A 15,173-nucleotide genomic window follows, 5' to 3' on the forward strand; every position below is an offset into this window, starting at 1 on the left:
TTGCTGTGAGGCAACAGTGCTGACCACTGAACCACTGTGCCGCCTCCTTTCATATTCATTTTACACAATGTTTTTTTTTTTTTTGTATTTCAGTGCTTGGAAATCTTCAACCCAAGAACTATTGACCTCTAAGGCTCAGGTGAAAGTGTTGCTCCTCTGATTATCTACTTTGATGGTGAAGGACTATGAAAGTATAAGGTCATCTTTATCAGATTTGGAGTGTTTTATGCAAAAAAAAAATCATTAAAGTAATTAATGGGCTGAGATAAATTTCAAAAAGGCACAAAAATCCCATTAAATGCAAACACACAAGTAAAGTAGAAATAGCTGGACTTTGCACTTAAGTTCTGTACTTCAGTAAAAAATACCCCTACATACTTTCCACTGCCATCCTGAAGGTTCTTTTGTATAGTTGTGCTTGCACTTTGCTGTTATTTACTTGCTTAATCCTTTTTCATGTAAAACTATTTCAATAATTTTACACAAACACAACACAATACAATATAATAGACATATATTCATGAGCATCTCGATGTCAGTGGTTTTGGCCCTTTATTTTATTTTGAAAACAAAGACAGGAAGTCATTTTTACTTACGTCAAGAGACAGTAGTGGCCGCTGCCTGTTTGCATCTCTGCGTGCTTCATGGCAAGGTTTCAATCCTCAGGATAAAGAGCTGCCGATCGGATCAGATTCACTGCAGCCATTCAGTCGGACATTCAGGACTTTAAACAATATGAAAACATCATGATCGACCCGAACTAAAACAAAAACAAAACAAAACAAAACAAAACCCCAAAAACATTTAAAACAGAAGTGTTCAGTACAAAAGTCAAGATGAACAGAGGAGACAAGGGCGCTCTGGATGCGCTCACCGGGATTCAGAAGCAACCACGGGCGCACCAGCAGGGAACCGTCCAGAGGAAGAAGAAAGAACCGATCCCTGCAGATGCCCGAAGTTTCCCTCATCCCCGTGAGTCACCAACAGGTCACTCCGACTCTGGCGAGGAGGTGAAAACAGTGGAACTGCAAGGAAAGCGTCCGGGGAAAGTGTATCAAAGTGTGGTCCCAGAGTGCAGAAGGAGCCCCGGTGCGCAAAGGAAACTCTCCGATGCCAGCAACGCTTCCGAAGACTTGAGTAAAGATTCAGGCTGTCCATCTGGGAAACTCTCCTCCTCTGACAGCAGCTCGGAAATATCCGATTGCCCCTCAGAGGGAAACAAACCAGACACTCCAAGCAGCGAGAATGAATTAAGCTGGTCAGACGGGAGAGCTTATGAGAGGCCGGACAGTGAGGGGAAAGACGGCGGCAAACTGTGCGTAAAAGCCGAGGAAGAACCGTGCGCTCTTCTTCCAGATGCTGCTGGAGGGAGCCTCTCGTCCTTCAACTCCTCAGGGGCATTTATAGATCTCATGATGGAAGAGACAACCGAGGATCTTGTCAGGGAGATGGAAGACTTGAGATCAGAGAACGAGTATTTAAAAGTAAGTCGTTTAAATTAATGAAGTCTAATTAAAGGTTCGATCTTAGTTTTATCTCCACGGTCGCTGTCACATTTGATTAATTTCTGTATGTTAGTTTATGTTTTCGGTCTTTATGAGAGCTTCAGGAACACATGAGTCCCAGTTGGAGACCTTGAACATTAGATCCGATTTTCTCTTCGTGTCAGTCTTCATTAGTGGCAGCAGCAGCACAAAGGAGGTGAAGCTGCTGTCACAAGTCAAAAGTCAGTGCATTAATTGTTTTTTTCACGTCACCTTTACAATAAAACTGAAGAAGATAAACTAGAAGTTACCATTTTTATTGATGTAATTCTGAGGGAAATGCAGATTTCAAATCAGGAAACTTCTTTGGGCTGTAATAAGAGTAATCTTGCATCACCTTTCAAGGTTTGGTGTATATTACTTACATTATAAATAGCTCATGCTAACAACTAGCTGGGACTACACATGTAGTTATCTGCCAAGTCAATATCATAACATTTGGGTGCCAGCTCTAAAATTATGCATCCAGTTATTCACAGTTTATCTGTATTTATGTTTATTTTCTTAACTACCGGAAAAGTTGAATCACACATATGAACTTGACTTTGAAACTGTCCAAGCAAATGCATTTAAAAGTTGAAAATAAACTACACGTAAGAATAAAATTATGCAACCTAATTTTAAGGCAAATTGCCAGTGTTTAAGAGGCAAAAACACCTCATCTAATAAGCAAAGTGAAGCAACAGAAGATTTTTCTCCCTCCCACTCCAAGTGTCGCTGCTTACAGAAACAATGAAATTAACTGCGGGGAAGACAGGAAATATATATATATATATATATATATATATATATATATATATATATATATATATATATATATAAACATATGTAACATTATGTTTGTCATATGAGAGTTACTTCCTGTAACTACTAGTTGGCACTAAGATGTCAATCCAGCTTTTAGATGTCCTCAAGCCAGGACTCTTATCAAATGTGTGAAGTTTGGAAAAGATCTGACCAAGTAGAGTCCAGTTACACCAGTTTCCTGTTCTATGGGGAAATTTTTTTTTTTTTTTAAACAAAACGTGTCTTTTCTTGTGCATTGTCATGAGTTATGACTGAACTGGGTCAAACTTTGTTGGGTTCTTCTTTGCCCCTCCAGCATGTTTAATGTAAATCTGTGTCATAGTCTCGCGTAATCGTGCTTGACAGACAATTAAACAGACAAACATCACGAAAAACATCCTTGGTGGATGACCGACCAAAGACAGACGGATCAGTTGATAGACTGGTGGTAGCATCCAAGAGGCTGCTGCCTTGGAATGAAACAGATTTTAACCAAATGTCCTGACTGATCAGTTTCACTTGTGGGTTCCAGGATGAGGTTGAGGAGCTGCGCTGTGAGATGCTGGAGATGCGTGACATGTTCCAAGAGGAGGAGGTGTATCAGCTGCAGGAGCTGCGGCTACAGTTGGAGCAGGCCAATAAGACGTGCCGCATCCTCCAGTACCGCCTCCGTAAGGCTGAGCGTCGCAGTATCCGGGTGGCTCAGACCGGACAGGTGGACGGGGAACTGGTCAGGACCCTGGAGCATGACATCAAGGTCAGAAGTCTGCTCATTCCTCTTTGTGTGCTCGCAAACTCACTCATCACCAACAAACTGTAAATCCTCCTCCGACAACTGACTTTTGACTGAATCACCACCATTCCCGTAACAAACGTCAACACAATTTCTTATTTCATTGACTGAAATGTTGTTTTCCTTGAATACACAATGAATCACCTGACAGCGCACTGAGTCATGACTGTGAGCTGCGCAGTAAAGCGCTCCTGCTGTTTGGCTGCACCACAAAAATGTAACGAGATCTTAATGTTTTCATCATGCATCCTGTTTTTACTTTTGTCAAACCATTGTGTAATTAAATGGTGAGGTGGCCTCTGTGAGTAAGTCACGTAGAAGCCTGTAATTTCATCAGAACTGCGGCACGTCAATCTCTGTTTAAACGAAGCTCTGCGGTAGCGGCCGCCACGCTGTGCCTGGTGTAGGATTCCCATCAGCCTCACTAAACCCCCACCCCCACCCTGCATTCACCCACTCATATGGTGGATTCCTGTTGCATGCATATCCATGTAAAGTCAAAACGACGTGCTGGATAAACGAGAGCTTGTGAATATAAAAACTGGGTCAAAAGATTTTATTGCAGCTCCTTCAAAAACCTGTTGTTGGCTCTGTTTACAGGTTGCAAAGAGTGTGTCCCTGCGGCTGTACAATGAGCTGGAAGCTGTGCAGAAAAAGAATTCCCAGTTAGAATGGGAAAACGAGGTGCTTCGAGAGAAGACACAAGAGCTGGAAGTGGCCAAGCAGGTTCTGCAGGTGGAGGTGGAGAAAAACAGAGAGGTGGGACATTATTGTTCTTTGTATTTTTCGGTCTTCCTATGAAGCCTAAATCTTGACAGCACCGTAAACTGCTGCCACCAAAACACTCCATGAAGTTTCATCCCACTCGTCAGGAATCTTCTCCGTGTTACCCCTCACAGCTGCACCCATCCCTGCCAGCTGTCCCCCTCATCCCTCTGATGTCATATGACACACGACCCTGGTGGGGCTCAGTGATACGAGCGGAGGGCACGGCCAGCAGCTGCCTGGTGCCTGGGCGGGGTGCAGCGGCCTGGTATGCCGAAGGCTGAACTCTAGGCACAGCTGACATCCTCAGCTCAGAGGACATAGAAAAGGGAGAGAGGGTGCAAATAAGTGAGAGATTACAAAAATAGCCTCCGGCTTTCTCTCTTTCTGTTTCTATTAAGCTCAGCTAAATCTGGATCAGTGTGTATTCTGGCTTTTGAAAAGGCAGGTGTTGCCATGCCGACATACTGACCTACAACCATCAGCGAAGGTGCTTGTAGTCTCCCACACTCTCACAGCAAAGGAATTTTCATTTTTCTTTTATTCTTGTTTTACTCCGTAACGCTGATTGTAGACTCTGATGACACGTGGCCAGTTTAATCCAGGATTCTGTGCTTTGGCACAGGCTAAGTCTGGTCGCTTCATCTGAGACAGCTGCTAGTCCCTTTGATCCCAACAGGGAAATCCACTTAGATTACCTCATCTAGGAGCACAGAACACTGTCTAGAATATGAGAAAGAGGACAGAAATGACAGTCAGTCACACTGCAGCTGGACCCTCTGTGACCTTGTTGTGAGGCTTGAATAATAGCACAGTTCAACCAGGTCACAATTAGCAGCACAATAACAAAGTCTTGAATGAAACTGCATGATTAAGAACTCCAAAAAGTTCCTACTCATTCCCATGTATGAAAATTGGCAATTGCGAGTTACATCTTCTTGGCCTCTGACCTTGAACAAAAAAGGCTGAAACCTACTCTCAATGTCAAGATGACTATTATTACCTCTGTCGTGTGTCTGGAAGTAAGACAATGCTTGTGGACAGATGCTTACATTCCTCTCATGCTCAGACTTTGAAATGAACCACATTCACGTGGAACTTGGATGCGCACAGAGGTGAGAAAGGCTCGGATCAAGTGACTCAGTGTTTTCATAGCCGACACAAGAGTGTGATGAATGTATTAAATGACCCCTATTCAAAGGACTAGCTCAGTATTTTGGGAAATACTCTTGAGATATTTGCTTTAGTTGCAAGTGTAACGTGAGAAGAGGGCTCTCATGGCTGTTTAAAGGAACACACCAACTTTTTGGAAAATGCACTTATTAGCTATCCTTCTGAGAGCCAGACATGAAGATACACAAACCTTCATTCCTGTGTGCATGTAGTAGAGTGCTTAGACCTACAGAGAACAGCTGATTGCTAGTTAGTGTAGCAAAATAAATAGTCTAGTAATAATAAATGAATAGATTGGAAGGTTAGCATACTTGCATCTTGCCTGTTCAGCTTGCAAAGCTTGTAGTTCCTCCTCAGAGTGTATCTGGTGAAAAGAGATACGTTTCAGGATCTTGGTTTGTCCAGACGTAAACATCCTCATCCTTTCTTACAAAGTCGGCCATCATTCGCGGTCCCAGTCACTCTTCTCTATTTGTCAAAGCTTTGGTTTGTGTACCCTTTATCCAGTTAGGAAAGTAGGTCCAACTGTTTCTCAGATTCAAAAATATGTTATTTCATAATTTTGAATTATTCCACAGCAAATGTGATACACAACCCTACTTCTATTATTTAGGCCAAAGACCACTTTGGAGAAAATTGGCAGAGGTATGCTAACACTTCCAATCCCCTCCCATGCATGGTGCTAAGCTAACTAGCTGTCAGCTGGGCTCTGTGAGTCTCGGTTTCCTACACAAAACAGAGGGGTATCTATTTTCTTGACTGGCTCGATGCAGGTAGGTGTATTCTCACAAAAGTTGGCATCGTTCATTAATATTTATTCATATAGTTCAATATTGCTAGTATTTATCACAAAATAGTGAAAGGAACATCTGCGATAAAGTAATCAAGCAAAGAATAGTTAATTAAGTACAATATTAGTTCCAATAGACACTTAATTACTGTCCACCTGTACTCATCAGTGGTGTATTTGCAGCCACATTTTTGATGAATGATTTTTATTCCTCAGAGCTCTTTGAAGAAGAAAAGCTTCAGATCGACAGCCAGTAAAGCTGAGAAGAGACTCTCACAGCAGATTGAGGTTTGATTCATTCATTTTTTATTTATGTCTGTCCTGTTCAAGTGTGGCTGCATTTATGTGGTATTTATGGAACTCCAAAAGAGATGTGGACAAAAAATAAAAATCAATTTTAGTTCAGCACCTCAGCAGGTGCTCAGCAGACATTTTCTCGTGGTCACCAGAGACAGAAACTATCTGGTGAAAAGTTCTCATATTGCTTTTCTTTTTTTTTTGCTCGTGTCAACTCAGGGGCTCACTGGAAGTTGCATTTTGCATTGTACTTGTTCATCATGTAGCCTTTGTGATGTGATGGTCATTGTTGTGTGTTTACCAAAGGATGACAATGCTGATCTCAAGTGCCAACTCCACTTTGCCAAAGAAGAATTAGCGCTCATGTGCAAGAAGCTTGCCAAGCTGGTATCAGAGAGTGAGGGCATGCATGAGCGGCTGGCCAAATACCACGCAGCTTATGGCGACATTGACACTCTCCCGTTACCTGAGGGCAAGCAAAACACCGCCCACAACAGGGAGGCAGAGGTCAAAGTTCACTTGAAACTGGTAGAGGAGGAGGCCATGCTCCTGAGCCGCCGCATCGTGGAACTGGAAGTGGAGAACCGTGGACTGAGAGCAGAAATGAGCGACCTGAGAGAGAAAATAGGTGGAGGAGGAGCTGAAGAGGAAGAACAAGAGAATCAAGAAGCGTCACCTTCAATGTTGACAAAGGAAAGAAAGGAAAAGAAGCAAAGGAAGCAAAGTTTGAAAATGGGACGCACGCTTCATGAGCAGAGTCAGGACAAAAAAGCAGCTGGAGAGGAGACTTCTTGCGATGGGCTGAATCCTGCTTGTCACATCACTCGAGAAGGTCCTGTGGGTGGTGAGTGGGACCCATCAGACGGTCATGAGAGTGACAGCAACAATAAAAATGATGGTGGAAACAAAGGAATGACTCTGAATGACTTTAAAACTCTGGTAGCTCTCAGAGATCACTCCTGCTTTTTGAGTTCAACCATCCAGCTCCTGACAACGCCACCGCAAAGCAACCATAGCTCATCTCCTTCCTGTGCTTTTATCTCTCCAACAGATGTGGACTCAAAGGGTAAAGCACACATGATACTCCTCCCAGGCCCTTTAAATGAGGCACTGGAGCTGCTGCAGGCCATGCTGCTGGCTTTTATTGGGAGGATGGAGATGCTTCTAACAGGCAAACTCTCCCTCCACAAGGATGTTTGGGATTCATTCTCCCCTCTCTCCGGAGGACAGGCAGGTCAGGATAGTCATGATGTCAAAGAGTCATCAAGTGAGAAGGAGTGTGTTGAAGATCTCCATAGTGCAGAAGTCAGGGAGAAGGCAAAACAAATGACACAGGGGCCATCCTTCCAATGGGACCAAAGTTGCAGGGACCCAAAAATGCATATTTGCCTGCAGATTCTGTGGATCCTCCATCAGTGGTGTCAAACTAAAGGGCCAGAAGGAAAAGAGGTACAACTAAATTAAAATATTTCAAATAAACTTGATAAATTCTGTATGTTTTTGTGATATAACCTAAATCACTGGCGTATGTTGATTTTTTTTTTTTGTTTCAGAGTAAAGATAAAACCACAACTGTCTTGAAGAATTTGTTGCAAAACCTCAGTGCAGAGCTTCTGGATGAGCAGATTGACAGCAAGGCCACACAGGGCCAAGTACCTGAGGTAAGGATGGTGTTTACCCATCAGGCATGTGTCACCTGCTGTGTGATACAGCGGGAAGTCCTTCTGACGAGCTGCATCTCTGGCCTCACATCCTCCAGTTCAACAGGCATCATGAAAAGACGCATGCCAGAGTATTTAGGCTAATCTCTTGCAGTGACTACAGCCAAACAGGACAGGCTTGTTCATGCAGTGTCTGCTTCATGACAGCACATTAACAGATCCTCTCAACCTCCATGAACGTTAATACTTCAATCTTGAAGTACCTTTATTAATGGTTCTTACCTGCTTTAATTCATGAAAATGCAATTTTAACATTAGATAAAAAAGTAATGTATTATTTGAGTTGTTGCCATGGATTGTTGGTGTGTGCTTTGCACAGCATGACTCAAGATCTGCTTGGCAACAACCAGATTTATTCCTCTAATGGTTGCTTTTTCTCTTTCCCCCACTGACTAAACTGTAATCCCTCCTTCCCTCAGAGGCACATTTAGTTTGCTAAGATAAAACTGCCTGTCTACAACAGGGGTTCTCAACCATTTCCACAACAAGGTTCTTCAAAATTTAATGAGTGAGCGCTTCAAGAATTTTTCCATTATCTCCCACAGCGACTGGCAAACCAATCTTCTAATACTGAAGACATTGTTAGAAAATGGATTGCACAGAACTGATAATATTTTTATGAACTGTATATATACAGATTTGAACATATACTTTCCATCATATTGTTAGTTTCATAGTGTACTTTATAAAAAAAAAAATCATTTCCATTGTTAAAAGTGAGCATCGATTTCCTTGCATTTTGCGGTCCTGGCTCAGTGGTTGAGGAACAGTGGCTTACAGCAATGCTAACAGATGCAATGCATCACAAACAGTCCTTTGAGCTAAATGCAAACATTGGCATGCTAACCAAAATCTATAGAAGCCCAAGAGGGCAAATGTGCTTTTGGCAGACATCAGTCCAAAATGGCGTAGAATGATGTCCACCAATGTTGCCATTGAGTGGCCAATTAGCTTTTACTTCTGGACATCAAAAGCTCTTTAATGCTGATGTGCTGATATTTAGCTATCAGCCCTTTTTCTCGGCAGCCATTTTATCCAGTCACTGCAGGGTAAACACAGATTAAATTAATTCACGATGGCCGCGTTCCATTTAGGTGGCCTCTGCTCTGATATTGTGCACGCTGGCTCACTTGAGTAGCTGTGACACACAAAACCTCAGTGATATTTTTAGAAATACAGCTGTGTTTCCCCTGCTATGACATGTCAATTAGCAGAGGTGAATAGGGCCTGTGTTTACCAGATTGTAGCATTTTGCGATGTAAATAAGTACTAGAAAACACATGTAAATGTTGTGATTTTTTTTTAAGTATCTTTTTTTTTTTTAATCTCCATTCAGAAAAGCCCATACATCATATATTTAACACATTGTTTTATCATGGTAAAAATTGGCTTATATGAATATTGCTCACCAGTATGAACCAGTATAAACTCGCCAGTATGTGCTGATATTATCATGCATCCCTAGCTGAGATAGCTGAGAGTGCTAGGGCCATGTTGCTAAGCTACACTGCTAAATCCTCTAATTCACTTACTTTTATTTGTCTAACTGTGGTTTTCCCCTCTTTTCTCAGAGCGCTGTCAGCAGACTCTTTCACGATGAACGACACCCTGACGCTGACAGGTCGGTGGTTTTTACAGACATTCACAGCTCGTTCTGGAGGTCACTAAGGTTGCGACTTGTGTGTCATTGATGTGTTCACAGAATGTGCAGCTCAGCAGGGAAGAGACCAAAGCGACAGTTTCCACCTCAAGGCCCCAGGAGGAAAAGCTGGTGCTATCTGAGCCAGGAGGCAGCCCAGCTGGACCGGGAGGACCCTGTTAAGACGTGGGACCATCTGATCATGCCGCTTAGCTTCGCAGATCTTGACTTGGAGCAGATGTTGATGGAAAGAAGCAACACTGCCCCAGAGAAGTCAGCCCTCCGAATATACTACAGCCCCCCGTCAACCCGCAGAGTCCAGCTGGCTCAGGCCGAGCAACGCCCTGACATAGACAGAGAGTCTGTGAGCACACAGTCTCCCTGGTGCACGCCGCCGACCTCCTTTTCTACATTCTGTCTGGGCTCATCTGCTAACTTGAGTGATGACATGAAGGAAATGACGGCCAGCTGGAGGCAGAACGTTAACAGCAGTTCACAGGTGACCAGGGCCAGATTCCTGGGGCGGTGCGTGGATGTGGCCTCCTCAGGTACTCAGACTCACATGAAGCCACAGATGGTAAGTGTTGGTCTGCAGACTGATGGGGCGCAAGGGCCGGTGTCTGTAAGAAACAGTCCTTCCCGGGTCCTGAACTCCTCTTTGGTGTCTCCCCGCACTCGCCACATCTCCACCTCCCTGGACAGACTTGCAGGCAGAATGGAGAGGCCCAGACCTCCCGCCTCCTCACCAAAATTGTACCGAAGTCACTCTGCATCTGGTGCATCCTCTGTCCCTTCGTCCACCAATTTGAGCTCCACATCGTCATCCACCTCAAGAGACCGACTGTGGAATCTGTCTCACCAAAGCCACTCTGGCCTTGCATGGACCCGCCAAACAAGCCACAGAGCAGCTGCGGGACAGAACCACACCTCTGCAAACAGTGAGCTTTCAGGTCGGAGCACGAAGCCCCCCAATAAATCTGCAGGCGGTTTGGTCACAGAGTTCCTCCGCAGGGTGAGTGGCCGGGCAGAGAAACCAGTCCAGGGGTCAGGCCAGAAGACCAAGAGCTGCCTAAAGAACGTGGAGCGTGTTCCAACAAGGCCTCCAACCGTCCCGCTGCACAGGAACGACAGCGTGACCAGGATCGTGAACCAAAGATTCATGAAGCACAGAGAGGAGACCAGTCGGGTTCAGAGGGAGGAGAAGGTGGGCAGCCTGAACCACAGCACCAGACAAAGCCTGAGTACCGTCACAACAGAGGTGAGAGATTATCTAAGATGACAACATTGCTGGAATACACAAACCACTTACTAAGTGCTCCTCGCTGGTAGTGGGTTTATGTGCCTTCAGAACTTCCTAAATTCTTTGTTCCATGATGGGAATCTCTTGTTCTACCACATCCCAAATGTTCTCTTTTGGACTGAAATGTGTTACAGAGTAAAATTCAATGTGACACTCAAGAAACCAATCCACAACATGACCTTGACACAGCCAGTTATCCTGCTGACAGTAGAAAAGCTCAGTTGCCAGTTGGCCACCAGCTGCAGTCAGTCAGCCACGTGATTAGAGGCTGTTGAACAGGGGTACCTAATAAAGAGGCCAGATTTTCAACTTTATGAACATTTATGAGTTCATGTGTTCAGTCTGGATACTTTCTTAGAAATCCACCTCTAATTTTTGTAAAGGAGTGGACAACCTATCTGTCAGCACCAACTGCTTTGAGTTCATGCTAACTTGGCAGCCTAGAATCAAACAAGGAACTTGATGCTTTGAGCATTTGCACCCTGGAGCCAAGTGGCTATCAGGTCACCCTTTAAGTCTCATGCCATACTGCAAATACTATAAACTACTGTAAACTGTACTGTAATACTATAAACCTCTGTGCTTTGACTTTTCATAAGGCTGAAAATGTTGATTGCTGGATGTTGAAAGTTGAAACAGCCACAAAACGAGGACAGTATCTGTATCATAATGATTAGAAAGACAAGACAACTTTATTAAATTTTCCCCAAGTACATATACATATACTTAAAGTACAAATATAATCAGAAATATACTTTCCATATACTTTTCTGCATAAGGCAAAGACCCATAGGTATTATTTTGCAGTGTGTATCTCTGATAAGTGGATAAAAACAAATTAAGAGCATGCTCTCTTTTTAGTATTAAAGAAGTACACTGATTTCACACTAGAATCTTTTTTGTGTGGAAATGAAAACAGCTTCATGCCTTAATGTGCTTCAACAAATGTCAGCAAAATTATAATTACAAGTGTTTGTATCTGGTGTCTCTCCGACCAGGATGGAAACTATGACTGCAGCTCCGGCAGCTCATTGACCTTCTGCTTTGCTCGTCCATCTCGTTCCTCCCTGAGACAAACGTCAAACCAGAGCAAACTACTGCGGCACAGATGCTCGCCCGTGGCGAGCGCGGCTGCAGACTCCAACTGTGAGTGAGGTCGGATGGTACAGACAGCTGAGAACACTCGAAAAATGTAAACGACAGTGAGGTGTTAGACTGTGTGTGGGGGATGTTTAGGAGAACTGTGTTTTATTTTCTCTTGGTGCAGTTTCACTCTTTTTTTTTTGTTGCATGATTTTAATTTCAGTTACAGTGGCAGAAGAAAGTTATAAAACACCTCCATTTTTAATTGGAATTAAAGTCATTTAAATGGTTTAATGTGTCTTTCTGGTCCAAAACAAACATCTTTCACTGAATATGTCAAACCAGCAGCTCCAAAAAAAAAATCAAAAAAAATCAGCTGATTGATACTGAGACATGCTGACTTGGAGGCGGTTAAGCTGCTTGGAGCTGTTTCCTGTCAGACGCTGGTCACGCAGCTGCTGCTGACTTTCAGAAAATTGTAGTTTCCCCCAGTTTCCAAAACCTTTCTTTTTTGATGCCATAGGAAACTGTGCTCAGTGACTCCAGAAGGAAAAATGGTCTGCTTTCCTTTGTTAATGAGCCATGATGATGCAATACGTTACTTCCTGGAGGAAAATAATGTCCCAAAAGACTCCAGAAGGTGTCGAAACAACACTTTTATCCAGACAGAAGGCGTATAAGTTGAACCTGTCAGAAGTGTTCGCATCAAATTTCGAGACCTCATTTACTTTCACGAATGGAAAAAAACCTGCAAGCTCCTGATGATCCCTGAAAAATCCCTGAAATGTAAATTTGTCCTCAGTTTTTGGTAAATCACAGGGTTTTCAACCTCCTGTAGCTGTTGTGGGTGGCGACTGATTATTGAAATGGTTAAACTTCTCCTAAGATGAAAGAGGCGGAGGTGTTGTAGTTTGACGAATGTCAGTCGATTTTAAAACTCCAAACAGACCTTTGCACTTAGATATGTTACGAATGAATTTTATATGATCTTTATGTTGTTTTGTAGAGAACGACCCGATGCTTTATTGAATAAACTTCTTACATCTGACAAAATGTGATCTTGACATTTCCTTGACTTTCCAATCACCGGTTTATTCAAATCGTCAAAATTTACTCTCAGCAGCTTTGTTGCCAGCGTTTGATCAGCTGATAGGTTTTCCTAAAATTACACATTTTTCTTTGAGTTGACAACAGGATGTCGTCGAACTGATTCTTTAGATGGAGCCTTTGTTCTGTTCTGACTTATCGTCGAAGCAATCCTTGACGAGACCCTTCCACGCTTGTTGCCTCTCGTGTTGACCTCTGACCCTATGCAGATCCTTTGGATATCCAAAGAAATGTAATTAAAATGTACAAAGTCAACTTCAGGGCTTTTATCATGACAGCCAAACGAGTCTTAAGGCATCATAACTGCAGCTTGGGTCTGACCTGAGACGGGTCATGTGACTCTGGTCCCCCACCTCTAATCACCAGCTTTACAAAAAGACTGTTGCATCACATGTTAAGAAAGGAAAGTAACTGCTGAGCTGTTAATGGGATAAGAACTCCTGTCAGGAGTATGATTCCTCCTCACCTTTACTTTACAAGTATTTAGTCTTCATTGTTTGACTTTTTCTGGTGTACTTTCATAAAATCAATCACGCGAATGGCGTTGATGTTTACATCATCTACTATACTGCCGTTATTATAGGATTACTATTCATTCTCTCCTCTCAGGGCTCTGGGTTCTGACAAAATTAGAAACTGCACATGAGGATCAACTTTTGCTGCTAGTAGTTGAATATACGTGGCGCTGTCATGTCATGGTGTTAGGAAGAATTAAATAAACGACGGAGAACGTAGTGTTGCAGTACCACCTCCGGCCGCAGGGGGAACTACACGCACAACTCTACTCCATCACCCAGCCGTGGGAACTCTTTACCGGTGTTTGTTGATTCCAAATAAAACCAATGCCGGAAGTGTTTTAATAAGCGTTTTGCAAATGATTGTTGGTGAAATTGGAGACGCAAACCCATGAAGAGATGGAGTCTGTTTTCATGAGGTTCGACTCGTACAACTTCGAGGCCGATCGGAGGTTTCAGGACGGTCTTCGGGCTTTAAACAGCAGCAGGGAAGAAAGCAAACTCCTTGATATGAAACTCTTTTTTTATAACAGGTATGAATTGAAATAACAATTTACTAAGAATATGTTCACTTGAGAACTGTACATAACCCTTAAGTGGGGAAATGTTGGTTATAGTTTGATGTAATGATCACTAAATATATTTTGCTTATTTTTTTTTGGTCCTAAACTTATTCGTTAAAGTATAATAATATAATAATAAACTGGAGTTGTTTATGTACAAAAGTGGAAAAATGCGCTTAAAAGGTTTGCAAATAGCTGTGTCTCAGTATGCACCTAAGTACTGTAATTACACATATTCACTGTCACCCAACCAGTACAAAATATTACTGTAATAATTTTGATTTTTTTAATATAAATTAGTGTTTCGCGTCTTCTTTTTCTTCATCAAGTTTGTAGGCCAAAGCACCATTTTTTTTTCAAAATATTCCTCTGTCTGTCCTCATCTACTAACCTTTCACAAATCAGATTTTAGAAAGGTTTTAGTTTCTTCTTTAAACGAATATTCAAGATTAGTTGCAAAAAAATCTGTTTAAACTTGCAGGAACTCTGACTGGACTGAACCTGCACCGATTAAATTTGTCCCAAGGTTGTTAAAAGGGGGTCAAACAAAGAAAGGGAGGAGATTTTAAAGCCTAACAGACAAATTCTGATCTCAGGCTTTCTTAATAGAATTTGATTGTGAAAGAACATCTGCTCACTATGAATTTTCTAGTGGGAAACATGGAGTATTTTTCATCTCTTTGACACATTATATCCAGTCATGGAATTGGTTTCCATGGTGAACCGGAAGCCTCATAATCAACCATGATTTAGTAAATTGGAGTTGTTGGTTTTTTTTTTTTTCTGTATCCGACTAACAGAGGATATCACATTATTTTCTGCTTCAACTCTCATTCAGTTTGGTCCAGAAATGGAACATCCAAAAAAAAAAAAATTATGATAAAGTGTGACTGTGAATTTCGATGTTTGATTTGACTCTTGCTTTTCATAAAAGAAATCACGTGTGTAGTCTCCTGCGAACGTAGATGAGGTTGATATTTACACCTCACCGGTTTCATTGAGACATCATGACAGTAACATTTTATTTTAGGGCCTATTGTGTCTGAAATAAACAAAACAAAAACAAAAAAAAACCCTCATGTGGTTCAGGAGACTGG

The 15,173-nt window shown here is 42.4% G+C and overlaps 1 protein-coding gene across 1 annotated transcript; it reads left to right on the forward strand.

Moving 5' to 3' along the window:
• Window positions 1-623: 623 nt before the first annotated feature.
• On the forward strand, window positions 624-12,957 carry LOC147255558 (uncharacterized). Its single transcript, XM_086213341.1, has 9 exons — window positions 624-1,484; window positions 2,863-3,087; window positions 3,724-3,882; window positions 6,068-6,139; window positions 6,455-7,597; window positions 7,702-7,809; window positions 9,441-9,490; window positions 9,572-10,766; window positions 11,807-12,957. The coding sequence occupies exons 1-9, from the start codon at window positions 837-839 to the stop codon at window positions 11,960-11,962; spliced, it is 3,756 nt and encodes a 1,251-aa protein (XP_086069467.1). The 5' UTR covers window positions 624-836; the 3' UTR covers window positions 11,963-12,957.
• Window positions 12,958-15,173: the final 2,216 nt, after the last annotated feature.

The sequence above is a fragment of the Aulostomus chinensis genome, chromosome 9 (assembly GCF_037954235.1).
Source record: "Aulostomus chinensis isolate RoL2024-O1b breed Wild chromosome 9, RoL_Achi_v1.0, whole genome shotgun sequence".
Lineage (NCBI taxonomy): Eukaryota > Metazoa > Chordata > Actinopteri > Syngnathiformes > Aulostomidae > Aulostomus > Aulostomus chinensis.